This window comes from Pipistrellus kuhlii, unplaced genomic scaffold (genome assembly GCF_014108245.1).
Source record: "Pipistrellus kuhlii isolate mPipKuh1 unplaced genomic scaffold, mPipKuh1.p scaffold_m20_p_2, whole genome shotgun sequence".
Lineage (NCBI taxonomy): Eukaryota > Metazoa > Chordata > Mammalia > Chiroptera > Vespertilionidae > Pipistrellus > Pipistrellus kuhlii.
In genome coordinates, this window is record NW_023425515.1 from 98003593 (window position 1) to 98018480 (window position 14888).

At 38.3% G+C, this 14888-nt stretch overlaps 1 protein-coding gene across 2 annotated transcripts in view; it reads left to right on the forward strand.

The window, feature by feature from the left end:
* The window catches only part of PLSCR1 (phospholipid scramblase 1), a 35677-nt gene extending 21878 nt beyond the window's left edge, over positions 1-13799 (forward strand). For both annotated transcript variants that reach the window (XM_036443751.2, XM_036443752.2), the window contains exons 5-8: positions 3873-4093; positions 6176-6337; positions 11505-11666; positions 13623-13799. In XM_036443751.2, the coding sequence (XP_036299644.1) occupies positions 3873-4093; positions 6176-6337; positions 11505-11666; positions 13623-13679 (602 nt within the window). In that variant the 3' untranslated portion in view covers positions 13680-13799. The remainder of the gene's footprint in view (positions 1-3872; positions 4094-6175; positions 6338-11504; positions 11667-13622) is intronic.
* Positions 13800-14888: the final 1089 nt, after the last annotated feature.

Here is a 14888-nt window from a genome sequence, read left to right on the forward strand (position 1 = left end):
TTTTTGAGATTATAGATGCCCCAAAAAGGCCCTATATAGTATAGTACTCCATTCATAGTTTTTAGCTATAACACACACACACACACACACACACACACATATATTATATATATATATATATATATATATATATATATATATATATATGTATGTATACACAATATATATATATATATATGTATATTTAAGTGTATACTAGTATATATTATCCTATATAATAAAGAGGTATTATGCAAATTGGTCCTCACACCCTCACAAGATGGCTGCCTATGACCAGGTCAGCAGGAGAGTTAGTGAGGAACAACCAAATGACTGAGCAAGCAGGCTGCATGGGGCAACCAGGCCAGCAGGAGGGCTAGTAAGGGATTACCAAACAACTGAACAGCAGGCTGCGTGGGGTGACCAGGCTGGTAGGGATGGGCAGTTGGAGCTGACCAGGCCTACAGAGGTGGGTAGTTGGAGGCAACCAGGCCAGGCAGGCAGGTGAACGAATAGGAGCAAGTGGACTAGGATTGTGAGAGGGATGTCCGGCAGTTGGACATCCCCCAAAGGGTCCCGGATTGGAGAGGGTTTAGGCTGGGCTGAGGGGACCAGGCCTCTAATAAAATATAAAGTTCCAAATTTACTAATTATTAACTCTTCAGTTTTTAAAAGGGATGACATTAATTTTGTTTTTTATTTCAAATTGAAAGCCTGTATTTTAACTATGAATAGTATAGATGAATATTACTGTTTATTTTTAGTATCTGAGACTATGGCAGCCACATTTCCCAATTCAAAACTTAATCAACAATAAAGGCATAGCCATAGATTTTTTTTTCATTTTCTAAGTAAATAGAAGGAAATTTATAGATTGTGTAAGCCCATTGATTTCATTTTATAGATAAGCAGACTAAAGATTTTGAGATTAAGCTATCTAATGAAACACTTAGAAGATAGGGCCTGCATGAGTCAGAGGAAAAACACTTGAGGGAGGTCATGGGACTAGATTTAGCACAGAATGTCTCTATCTGAATGAAAGTCCATCTACACACATATTAGAGAGTAATTTTGTCTCTATATATTTATTTTAATCACTTGTTATTTGGATGGCTTGCAGCATCCTATGACCCAAGTTAATGAGGGCTCTGAACAATTGGGACCAAGAATTGCTCCTTCCAGGCTATAAGCAAGGAGAGGTTTCAAGTGTGTGGTTCAGCTGAGCAGGCAGGTGTCAGTATTTAGCATATCTATTTTTCTCCTGTGAAAAGATTAGCCCCTGTAAGCCACAGAGTTCACCTTAGGATGCCAGTAGTCTAGATATCCTGTGAGTTGCAGCCTGGTTGCCAAGAACATTTTTCCTTGTCTAATACCACCTCCCACCTCTGAATAACTCTTGCATTCAACAAAGGTGCCTGAGTCCAGTGTGATGTTCTGATCTACCTTCTTCTTTCACATAGGCATTCAGAGTAAACTCCTTCATTATCTTTCCTCACACAGTGCAAAGTAAGCTACTTCCTGCCTTGTATTGTTAAAATTTATTAACATACTGCGACATAGTATAAAGCAAAACCATAATCCAGATTATTTTATATCCTAGTTCACAGAGCATAGACATAGTAATGATCCTTTATTCCCTCCCTAATTGAATATCTGAAAACTGTACCAAGCAAGTGGACATATTCTGCATATCCTAGCATGATTGTGACCATCTGAAGCACTGTCCATCCCTATTTCTCCCCTCACCGAGTTTTGTGCCCTTATCCTCCCAGACCTTTTTCCCAGATTTCTCAGGGCTAGTCACCCCTAACCCCCACTTTTATGTGCCATCTTGGCTTCTACTGCACATGCACTCAATGAAAAGAATTTCCCCGTCCAGTTTTCTCCTTCCTTTGGTTAATCCAGCAGAATGGTGCCAGTTACCTGCCCCCGCTCCTCAGTGTGGCTATAAAATTATGCTGGTTACCTCCAAGGCTGACTGTGAAACTGCTGTTTCCCCACTCAATCAGGCGTAACTATGTCTGGCTCCCTTTTCTTTTCATTAAGAGCTAACTGCCTATTGTAACAATAAGATCTCTGTGTCTGAAAAAAAGTTTGATTTATTAAAACTGGTGACACTTGGTAGTATAAGTTCTAAGTGCATTTTACAATGCTACTAAAAATAATTCTAGAAATTATTAAATAATTTAAAAGAATAAAAATCTTAAATAGTAAAGGGGCAATATGCAAATTGACCATCACTCCAACACACAAGATGGCCACCATAAGATGGCCAGCAGGGGAGGGCATGTGTGGGCAATCAGGCCAGCAGGGGAGGGCAGTTGGGGGGAAACCCAGGCCTGCAGAGGAGGGCAGTTAAGGGTGACCAAGCTGGCAAGGGAGGGCAGTTAGGGGTGACCAGGCCAGCAGGGGAGAGCAGTTAGTGGTGACCAGGCTGCAGGTGAGGGAAGTTAGGGGCAATCAAGCCAGCATGGGAGTAGTTAGGTGTTGATCAGGCTGGCAGGGGAGTGGTTGGGGTGTGATCAGCCTGACAGGCAGAAGCAGTTAGGGGCAATCAGACAGGCAGGCAAGCAGGTGAGCGGTTGGGAGCCAGCAGTCCTGGATTGTGAGAGGGGTCTCAGATTGGAGATGGTGCAGGCTGGGTTGAGGGGGACCCATCCACCACCCCCCGACACACACACACACACACACACACACACATCCCATGTATGAATTTCATGCACCAGGCCTCTAGTAGTTTATAAAACCTTCCTTGTGTCTAAGAATTGCCAAGTCAATTTGGCAAAGATAAACCTAATATTTTTTAGCTTCTGTAAATTTTGATAACAATTTATATTATTCTGCAAGAAGGTTCATGTAAACTTGAGTCTTGCTTTGTGAATCACTTTCTCCAAATAAAACTTCTTCACAGAGCTATGTACAAAAACACCAGAAAGTGGACAGAATCTGCAAGTTGGGATGATGCAGAGCTGTGGCTAGACGCCATCTGAGACAATAATCAGCCCTCTAGGGTATGTGAGCAAAGAGGGAGTGAATATAAAAAGGCAGAGTACCCAAACAGATCTACCCAGTACTCTTCTAAGTAGAAAATCATTCTACTAATCAATTCTAACATGTGAAGGAGAATAGAGAGCTGGGCAGGGAAAAAGCAGAGACTGCTGAGGCCAGTCCAAATTGTCACATTTTCAAGAGCTTAGGACTTAAGGAAAGAGTGGAGTTACACATATGATGCTCCAATACACAGTGGCCTACATAACAGTGAATTTGCTATACTTAAGTTCATGAATGCTGATGAAGCACATCAGTAACTTCTCTTTCTATATAGAGGAATGAGGAAAAAGAGTTGTCTTTTTTCACTGAAAGAAATGTGGGCACAGTATTTTAACAAACTATAATAATACAATGCAGAAAGTAGTAAGCACTAAGAGGAAATAGTGAGGGCTTATAGTCTTAAGGAAATATAGAAACAGACCTTACGTTTCCGGGGTGATAAGGGAAGACTTCACAGAGAAAGTTGGACCAGAGATGGCCCTTAAAGGTTAGCTAGAATTTGGTTGCTCAGGAGCTGGAAAGACTTTCTAAGGTGAGCAAATAGTATGAGCTCTTAAGTCTCCCTTTATGACACAATTTCATGGAATTAGGAGAATATGGGCTTTCTTTTCCATGTCTCACACAGGACTCTTAATTTTATATACTTTCATACCCTCTCCTAGTTCTCTTCCTTTGTTGTTTTTCCTTTGTTGGAATCATCTCCAAACACCTTTCCTTTGCTTTCTCCCAATGTGACATGAATTATCATTTAAAAATTGTATAACTAGATATTATAGTATCTTAGGATAGGTTCAACATTCTTTTATTATAATGGTCATAATTACTCCCTTTTATGTTTTTAGTCTTAATAGGTTTTGAAACAAATAACAAATACGAAATTAAGAACATCCTTGGACAGAGGATTTACTTTGCCGTGGAAGATACTGATTGCTGTACCCGAAATTGCTGTGGGGCTAACAGACCTTTTACCATGAGGATTCTTGATCTTATGGGTCGAGAGGTCATAACTCTGCAGCGACCACTAAGATGTACCAGCTGTTGTTGCCCCTGCTGCCTTCAGGAGGTCAGTGAGCATTTACCCAGCTAATATGTAAAGTAGTTCAACAAGAATTATCACCCTTTCATTGAACCTGTATAATCAAATGAGATTTTCTAAAAATTGGTCTATGAACTATTTGAGAGTAATTGGGAGAGGAAGGATGGCAGGTGAAAAATAGTGAACAGTTAACCCCCTGGCTCTGAGAAGTTAATCTCATGGGAATGAGCCTCTGCTCAGAGTCAGACTTTGGGGAGAGTTGAAAAGATAAATGATCGTGAGAGGTCTGGTGAAAGCTATAGGAGGGCACACAGAGACTATCCTAGAATACAATTCCAAGAGCAAGTGTACAGAAGAATGAGGAAAAGAGCAGATATGTGGCCGAACCTATTATGGAAGAAACCTAGGAGATACTACCTTTGAGAAATCTCAACTCCTATGTTCTTAAGTTTCCCATTTAAAAAAATTGCTACATTTGAGCATCTGTAGTAGGTATATGCTAGGTGTTGGGTATCTTCAGTTCCCAGGTGTCTATTTCATATTACTTGTCAGTTCACTGGCACAGAACATGGATCTCAGGGCAGGCACCAGAGAACAGAGAGCATACAGGAAAGTTGGCCTTTGTCTGTATCCCACTGGCTTGAGACTAGCCCTGCCTGGTCAGTAATTCCAGACAAGTAGCTGTGAGACCAGGTCACAGACCAAGGCACAGGCACATAGATATTTGAAGTCCAAGACTGCATTTATTTTCAAAAGGTAACTAAAGTTATCCCTACTGAATTATGTTGTGTTTTGTCATTTAGGTTAGGTATAACAGTATCCATAGGAATATCTGAGAAAAAACTGAGAGTTTGGTGGAATATGCTCTTAATGTAAAGAGCACATTGACAGACATTATACTATTGATCTTGGAAAATAGTTTAGGATGATGTCACTTACACATGAGCATGCTGATTTTTTCTTGAGCGTTAATTTACCAGACACTGAATAGCTGCACAAATTAATACGTGTAACACAAATAAATCTATTTTTCTTGTTCTCCAAAAGCAAAATATTTCCCATTGCACACCCAGAAAGTCAGTACAAGATTAATCACATGGCAATCAGCTGCTAAAATATTCGCTGCTAGTATCAGTGGAGAGAAATCGTGTGTGTACCTGTGCATAAGATGCATAAGGGAAATGAATGCAACATGATTATAGTAATCAGTCATTAGCGAATGTTGTAGTTCATTATTAATAATTATGTATAACTGGATATTGTAAAAAGTTATGAAATTTTTATTAAAACTTTTCTTACTGTTATATGGGCTGCAAAAATATTCATCGTGGACCACATGTAGCCCACGGCTCCAAGTTTGACATGCTCACCCTAGGTCACCCCACTAATAGCAGAGCCAAGATTCCAGGCCCCAGTTCCTTTCCATTATAGAGCCGTTGCCACTCAGATTTGAAAATTGCACCAGCAATCAAGATGCTATTCATATATCTAAACCACTGTTTTTTATAGGAGTTTGAGAAAAGAGTTCCTTAATAATTTCAATATTATATATAATAAAAGCCCAACAACCAGAATGACCAGAGACCAGGGCGATCAGGCAGGCAGGTAAGTGGTTAGAGACAATCAGGCAGGCAGGTTAGCAGTTAGGAACCAGCAGTCCCAGATTGTGAGAGGGATGTCTGACTGATGGTTTAGGCCCAAATCATGAGGTCAGACAGCCCCTGAAAGGTCCTGGATTGCAAGAAGGCAAGCTGGGCTGAAGGTTGTCCCGCCCCTCTTCTCCCCAATGCATGAATTTCATAAGTATGGAAATTTTTAAATATATAGGTCTAGAGAGCCGTGCTTAATAGTGGAGTCTATGGAGTCTATGCATGCAGCCTGTCTGAGTGTGTGACTCATCTCGTCTATTTTGCAGCTAGGGAATCTGATGAAGTTAGTTAACTCTCTGTTCTTTAGTTACTTCCTCCATAAATAGGGATAATAGTACCAACTTGTTGTAAATCAAGTGATACTTAGAACAGTGTCTGACACTTAGAATGTATTCAGTAAATAAGAGTCATTATTAGACATTATTATTATTACAATTTACATGTTCTTTTGCTTTTGTAGATAGAAATTTATGCTCCTCCTGGTGTACCAGTGGGTTATGTTACTCAGAATTGGCATCCATGCCTGCCAAAGTTAACCATTCAAAATGAGAAGAGAGAGGATGTACTCAAAATTATTGGTCCATGTCTTGTGTGTGGCTGTTGTGCAGATGTTGATTTTGAGGTAAGGGTTGTAATCATGTTTATAGGTATTTCTTTCCTAATATAATAATAATATAAGTTGTGAGGATGTTACAAATATATTAAATAAATATGTGTATCCTAATATCTCAAGAGGGAGACACTGCTCATATATTTAACTTTGGTCAGAAAGGAAGTTATTAATCTCCTTGAGCTTCAGTATTGATTATACTAAATGGAAAAAAAAAAAAGCAGAGCCTTACACTCAAATAAATATAAGCAAAACAACTAATATTTAAACGTGGTTTTGTATGAAGGTCCTATAAAGTTAACCTTTTCATCTACATCTGACTGCCAAAGCCTCTGATACTTCGTTAGTTTGAAACACAGGCTGCCAATGCACTTGGTCCTCTTCAGAAGATCTGACATGTTGAGTTCCTACCAAAATTCCAATTATGCAAAGAGAGCTTTCAGAAAGAGAGTATAAGATGAGCTACCCAATTGTACATCTCTGTGGTCTCTCCTTTACCTTTGTATTAAATTTGATTGTTTGAGAGTGCAGTTGGCATGGCTCAGTGGTTGATTTCCAGTTAGGGCACATGTGCAGGTTGCGGGTTGGGGTATGCAAGAGGCAGCCGATCAATGATTCTCTCTCAGCATTGATGTTTCTATCTTTCTCTCCTCCCTCTCCCTTCCTCTATGAAATCATTAAAAATGTATTTTGGGGGGAAAAATGATTTTTAGAAACCACAATATATCTTTGTACTTACTACATGGAGCAATTTCATCACAGCTGTTTTCCAACATATAGCCTAGCCTTAATAATTCATGTTATTTAGTTGCAAATATTAAAAATCAGGAGGTTTTATAACTTAATCTTGATTTTCTTGTTCTATTTGAAAAAAATAAAATGTGGCAAATTGGGCCCACATTTCCATAAAAGGGGGGAAAAAACAGACTGAACCTAAGTGGTGCTGCCCGTTGTGACTAATATATGGGAACTCTGCCATTCTCCCATGACTTTCTTAGGTTTTCCACTAGCCAGCTTCTTTCTGTTATATTATCTGCCTGGTTATATGATATTGAATTCCTGTGTTAGAACCTAGTTATATAAAGATGAATCCTAACAGGGATATAGATTGTTGGGTGGAATTTAGGCTATGTATGTGTAAAGACTTTAAGATTTATGTATAATGATAGTTTTTTAAGTAGAAGTTATCATTCCTATGAAAGATCCAGAGGAGTAAAAAGGTAATTGTTCTTTCAGGGAATATTAACAGAAGTTTTGCTAACATATATTTTGTTTAAAAATAAGTGAAAATACTAGTGAAGCAAGTCAGACTTGATTGTAAAACTCTGATATTAATGCTAAGTAATTAGCAATTCTTCTCAACGGATGCTTTAGAGCATCTATTATAGGTAATAAATTAACTCTGCTCCTGTGCATCTAGAATGGTGCTATTAAGTAACATCTTCTAGTGAATTGAGAAAATAGCACCTTGAAACATGCCTGAAAGCTAGCTGATGGTAAGTTTGAATGCAGTAATTATCAATATGAGGAACCATTATGGAATATGAATTCCATTTGGATGTGAATTGGCATGGCAACTTGGTATATGTAAAAAATAGCAAGAGCAGAAGTTATTCCATAGGAAGAAATCAAGAGACATTTAATAAATGTACTAAGTGAAACTGATTCATAGATTTGATTTAAGTTGAAGATGAAAGAAAATTGGGAGATTATTCTGATGTCTAAAGATAAGAAGCTGAATGAATAATAATGCCATTGGCCACATTAAGAATCTTGGAGGAGAACTAGTTGATTTATGAAAAGCTAATCATTTGTATTTGAGTTATATTGTATTTTATGTATGTAGAGGGAAAAGTTGAGAGGTTTTCAACACACAGATGATTGAAGCCATGAGAGGATAATGCTCTAAGAAATAACCCACCAAGAACAAACTTTATATAATGGAGAAATCTGTAATCAATCATATGAGAAGTATTTAAATAAACATTAGACAAAACAAGAAGTATAAGGAGAAGAATGAAACTAATATTAAAGGACAGGAAGATCTGAAAGCAAGACAGATAGTAGAATGAAGAAGAACCATTGATAAAACCTCATTGGAAAGGACTTAGATACAGATGAAGATAAAATTACTGAAATGAAAATCTACGTTAGGAAAATAAAAGAGGAACATTTAAATTTAAAGGGATAAAAATATTTGAAGGGATGGAAAGCTAGAATAAACTACTCTTGCATACATGCTAAAGAAGAGTACAGAAAGCTGACAGAGAATGTGCTGAGGTAATATTAAAATAGATAAATGGCTAAGAATCTTTAGAATACCTTTATCTATTATCTTATACTAAAGGCCCAGTGCATGAATTCATACACCAGTGGGGTCCCTTGGTCTGGATGGTGGGATCAAGCTGAAACCTGCTCTCCAACATCTTCTGAGAGGTCCCCAATTGTGAGAGACCCCATTGGTGCATGATCAGGGCCGGGGAGAGACATGGGAGGGCTCCAGGGCATGTCTGGCCCATCTTACTCAGTCCTGACTGGCCAGACCCCAGTAGCAAGCTGGCCTACTAGTTAGAGCATCTTCCCTCTGGTGGTCAGTGCATGTCATAGTGACTGGTTGAATGGCCTTAGAATATCATCAACATATTATACTTTGATTGGTTGAATGGCCAGATGACCAGACCCTTAGCATATTATACTTTTATTATACAGGATAATAAAGAGGTAATATGCAAATTGTCTGACACTCCCTCACAAGATGGCTGCCTATGGCCAGGCTGGCAGAGGGGTTAGTGAGAGATGACCAAATGACTGAACAAGCAGGCTGTGTGAGGTGACCAGGCTGGCAGGAAGGGGGCAGTTGGGGACAACATGGCCAGAAGCAGGGGGCAGTTAGGGGTGACCAAGCCAGCAGGGAGGGCAGATAGGGGCAATCAGGCTGGCACACAGAGGCAGTGAGAGGCAGTCAGGCTGGCAAGGGGGGCAGTTAGGGATGACGAGGCAGGCAGCCAGGTGAGCGATTAGGAGCCAGTAGTCCAGGATTGTGAGAGAGATGTCTGATCCCAGGGATCAAGCCTAAACTGGCAGTTGGATATTTCTGATTGGAAAGGGTGCAGGCTGGGCTGAGGGGACCCCCCACACACACACACTTACCCATGCATGAATTTCATGCACCAAGCCTCTAGTTTCTGTAGTAATTAACATTTTGTGCACCAGGCCTCTAGATTCTTTAATAATTAACATTTAAATTTAATAGTAATATCAGTTTATTTTTTTAGAAGTTAAAATAATTTCATTATATAATTTTTCTGTTTTTTAAGTATCTAGAATTTAGCTAAAAATTACTTAGTCCTATTGACTTTTCAGCTGTAGATCATTTTTTTACTTTCTGAACTATAGGAATAAAAATATATTAATATCTGTTAAATCTAGTGCAGCATTATTGTGATTCATAAGTTATCCTCTGTATTGTTCATTTTCAACATTAAAAATAAATTTTTAAAAAAATAAGATTTATAAGCTACAAATACTTAGATTATAGCTATTAGCAGATAAAACACTAAAGGGTGCATAAGATTTATTTAGTCTGTTTTCCCAGTACTGCGTTGTATAACATAAAACCCCTAAAGATCAGTGGCTTAAAACAACAGGCATTTGCTCTCATGCTTATGCATCTGCAGGTCAGTTGTGTCTCAGTGGATACATATAGGCTCAGCTGGACAGCACTGACTTAGGCTTGAAGTTGGCCTTGGGCCTGTTCCAAGTATGCTCATTCTAGAGCCTTAGCAAGAACTACATGATTTTCTGGTGGCTGATCACTGGAGAGCAAAAGCCAGGCCAAACCGCTTAGCAATGTTTAAGGTCTCTGCTCGCTGTCATATATACTAAATTCCATTGGTCAAACAAGTCACATAGCCAAGCCTAAGTTCAGAGAAGAATACTTGGGCCTACAGTGGGAGAGGTGGATAAATATTGATGAACAGCAACCCATCCTATCACAGTTTTCATGTTAAAAGCATATTTCAGGTTTGTTAAGAACTTAAGCACCTACACCAGAATAAAATGAGTCAACTGTTTTTAGTTTTCCCACATTTATTTAGCAGCTCCAACTTGAGCTGTGGCTTCAAAGGATGTTGCTGGCACATGTGCTACCTTGTGTACATTTAAAAAGAACATATCTCTTCCTGGGTTGACACAACCCTACGTGTGCACACCATGGTGAGTGTGGCTACCATCAGCTGCCATATGCCCAGTTGGTGAGGTGCAACTGTCCAACTCTTTATAGTGGTCCTGGAGTTTCCTCAGGCAGAATTTTAAAAATTTACTTCAGAGCTTTTTTTTCATACACCTTTCCTATTTTGTTGTTCCCTCACTCTCTGTTGTCCAGTTTTATCCAACCCTGGACCTATAGCATCTCTTTAAGTTACTTATTAGATACTTTCCTTCACTCAAAACTGCTAGTCCTCTTTCCCAAGCCTTTAGCACTTCCTGTTTGTCTACTGACAGTGAGTGGTAATGTCACCCCCATCACATGTAATCACTCAGCCTATGTCAACCCTGTGCTTGTCTTAAAGCAGATGTCACATGTGGTTTAGTTTGCTACCTTCTGGATGGCTTCCAGAAATTTCATCAAATAAATATTTAATGTTTGCATCTTTTTCTTCTTAAATTTTGTTTTAAATCACTTCAAATAATTTAGTACTGTGTCTTAATATACAATAATAAAATGTTAAATATTTCAGTAAAACTACTTTCTTTTTAAAAATATTTTTATTGACTTTAGAGAGGGGGATTGAAACATCAATGATGAGAGAGAATCATTGATCGACTGCCTTCTGCACACCCCCTACTGCAACTGGCATGTGCCCTGACCAGGAATCGAACCGTGACCTCCAGGTTCATAGGTTAATGCTCAGCACTGAGGCAAGCTGGCCAGGCAGTAAAACTACTTTGATATAAGTTTTCTGTAGCAAAGAAACAATTTTTTCATGTATCTGTAAATACAGGAATTTATATGTATCCAATTACCAATATACTGTTCATAGTTATGTATTGCATGTAAGCTTAATATAATAACACATTTGTTTCATTTTATTACAGATTTGAAAGTTGTTTTATTATTAGTTTTCTAGAGTTCTTTAAGACCATCATTTTTTATTTTTATTTTTTATTTTTTTTTTAGATTAAATCTCTTGATGAAGAAAATGTGATTGGCAAGATTTCCAAGCAATGGACTGGTTTTGTGAGAGAGGCATTTACAGATGCTGATAACTTTGGGATCCAGTTCCCTTTAGACCTTGATGTGAAAATGAAAGCTGTGATGCTTGGTGCATGTTTCCTCATTGTAAGCATATTCTTGCTAATCTTGGGTATTTCTTTAATATCATTCTGAACAATTTAGTAAAGTGTACCTTTTTAAATAACTTCCTTAAATTTATAGATTTTATTCAAAGGGGGTGCCATTTAATCCTAGCTCTGAAATGCCATTTTCTTCTGATGGTCTGAATTCACAGGTGACTAATTTCTCAGGAAATTCTAGTTTCACATGGCAATAAGAAAGACTGTGTCTTATAGAGGTCTTTGGGGCTTCTATTTAAACATCAAAATAGGTGCACTCAGATATGGACTAAGGTGGAGTAGAACCCAGTGAAATGGGGAGATTTTGTCCTGATTCATTATTAAATTAAATGTTCTACTACTTGAGTGTGAACTGCAATAAAAGTGCATCCAATCCAGCCACCAGATGGAACTGCCAGTAGACACACACAGAATAGAGCAGTGATTCTACACTTGTCTTCCATTAAGTCATTTAGGGAGATTTCAAAAACCCCAAATACCAAATCATACCCCCATTCAATTAAATCAGAAGCTCACAATCAAAAGTTTGTTGTTTAGCTCTCCAAGTGATTCAATATGCAACCAAAATCAAGGAGACCTGGGAGAGAACAACAGTTCTCAATCTTAGCTACACAGTAGAAACACCTAGGTAGCTTTTTAAACTGCCTGTATCAAGACTGCACCCAAATAGTCAATCAAAATCTCTGGAAATGGGACCAAGCCTTCAAGATGTTTACATCACTTCCAGGTGATTTCAATCTGCAAGCAAGGTTTGGAACATCTAAATGAATACTATCTTAAATGTTTATTTGGGGATGTACTCAGAAAAAAATAAAATATGAGAGAATATACAGCAAAAGGATCCATTTCCTTCAACAAATAAATGTCAGGAAAATAAAAAAGATAATAAAATGAGAGAGTCTTTAAAGACATCAACTTAATGCAGCTTGTAGACTATACTGCATTGAACAAACCAGTATAAAAAGACATGTACAGGCATTCATAGAAATTTCAACATTGACTGGCTATTGATAATTAATGACTTATTGATTTTTTTAAGATCTGATAATTATGTAATGGTATAGGGAAGATAAGGCAGTATATGATGTCTGGACATGGGGATGGGGGTGGTAGTGGGATTGTTAGTAAATGATTATGAGATAGATTGGGCTTATACTAAAGGACTTTTAAGGACTGCAACGTCTAATAGACATTGAGAAGACATTGAAAATGGTTTAGTTAACTCATTACATTTAAAATAGCTATAAGTAAAATAGTTATAAATCCAAATTTTAGAAAGATAAATCCTGGTGACTGAGAAATGGATTGAAGAGAGGTATAATTGCAGTAGAGTAATTGCAAGTAATTTCAAAGAAGGATTAACTTATTTCTGTTGATGGGATAAAGGAAAATGATAGATGTGAGAGACAAAATCCATAGGATTTGACTTTACTTTAAGTCATGGAGGAGAAAATCTAGTTAGGCATTGATGGAGTGAGGCCAGCTGGGAATACTTGGAAGAGAAATCATAAAACTGGGCCAAACAATTCTAAGTGGTATTCTAACTCTAAGATGCCCTGAAATAAATCTAAAAGTTGTATATGGTATTGCAGTCTTAAGAAAAGTTATATTATTAGAGAAAGAATATAAAAAGTTTAGGAAGAAAGATTCAAAAAGAGTCATTACAGGAGACCTGAGAAAAAGTGAAGTTGAGAGAAATTATCAGATAACTAAATTCATACAGATATTAATAAGTGATCAGAATTATAGGATTTTAATTGCTATTAAAATGGGAAGCTGAAGCTATCAACTTTTCCCAGATCTATTTATAATAGTCAATTTTCTTGGTTAGCAGATGTGTCATTCTGTTTCATCATATTTCATATCCCTTAGCATTTATGCATGAAGAATTGATCTCAGTTTTATTACTGAAAACTCATTTCTGTATTTTGTTTTTATTTAGGACTTCATGTTTTTTGAAAGCACTGGAAACCAAGAACAGAGAGCAGGAGTATGGTAGTGGATTAATAAAGATCTCCAAAAATGTGAAGTTTGTCTATTGATTGGGACTATGTATAAGTAAAAAATTATTTTTTTATTGAAATTACTTATAAAATATGTGAATTATACTGTGATACCTTAAGCTCCAGGTATATGATTTCTAATTTCAAATAATAGAGTTTATTTTCTGTGTCATTTATAAATTTGCTTATACATTTGATTTCATTTTATGTATTTTGTATTTCATTGTATATTTCAGAGAAATAACAGGGATTTTTGCATTTAAACATTGATAAAGTTGCTTTATTTTCAGTTTTATAGTAAAATTAAAATTATGTAACATAAAATTATATATTTTATTAAGTTTAGTTACAATTACATATGTAACAACTAATGTTATTTTGCAAATATTGTATAGTCAAAAAAGTTAAAAATGAATATAACTTCAATTTCCTTTACAATTATGTTCAAACTAGAGGCCTGGTGCATGAATTCATGCATGGGTGGGGTCCTGCAGCCTGGCTGGTAATCGAGGCCTATCAGGGACCAGCTGGCTGGGGGGAGGGGCCATGGGAGGTTAGCTGGTCAGTTCCCCCTGTCCCCCATCAGGGCCAATGGGAGGACCAGTGTGCCGGGGAGAAGGACTGTGGGAGAGGGATTGGCTGGCCAGGGAGGGGGAGGGGTCATGGGAGGTTGCCCAGCTGTGGGGAAAGGCCATGGGTTGGCTGTGGGAGAGTACTGACCACCAGGGGGCAGCTCCTGTGTTGAGCATCTGCCTACCAGTGGTCAGTGCACGTCATAATGACTGGTCGACTGGTCATTCTGGTCATTTGGTTATAACAGTCGCTTAGGCTTTTATATATCCTATATATCAAAAGCTTAGGTGGTATCATGCTCTCGCACAATGTCATCACAAGATGGCTGCCCTCACATTGTGATAAGATTTCTTCCACAAGATGGCCACCACAAGATGGACAGCAGGGAGAACAGTTGTGGGCAATCAGGCTGGCAAGGGAGGGCAGTTAGTGTTGACCAGGCCAGCAGGGAAGGGCAGTTGGGGGCTGGCAAGCCAGGAGGGGAGAGCAGTTGGGGGTGACCAGGTCGGCAGGGGAGAGCAGTTGGGGGTGATCAGGCTGGCAGGGAAGCAGTTTGGGGGTGATCAGGCTGGCAGGCAGAAACTGTTAAGAGCCAGCAGTCCTGGATTATAAGAGGGATATCCCAGATTGGA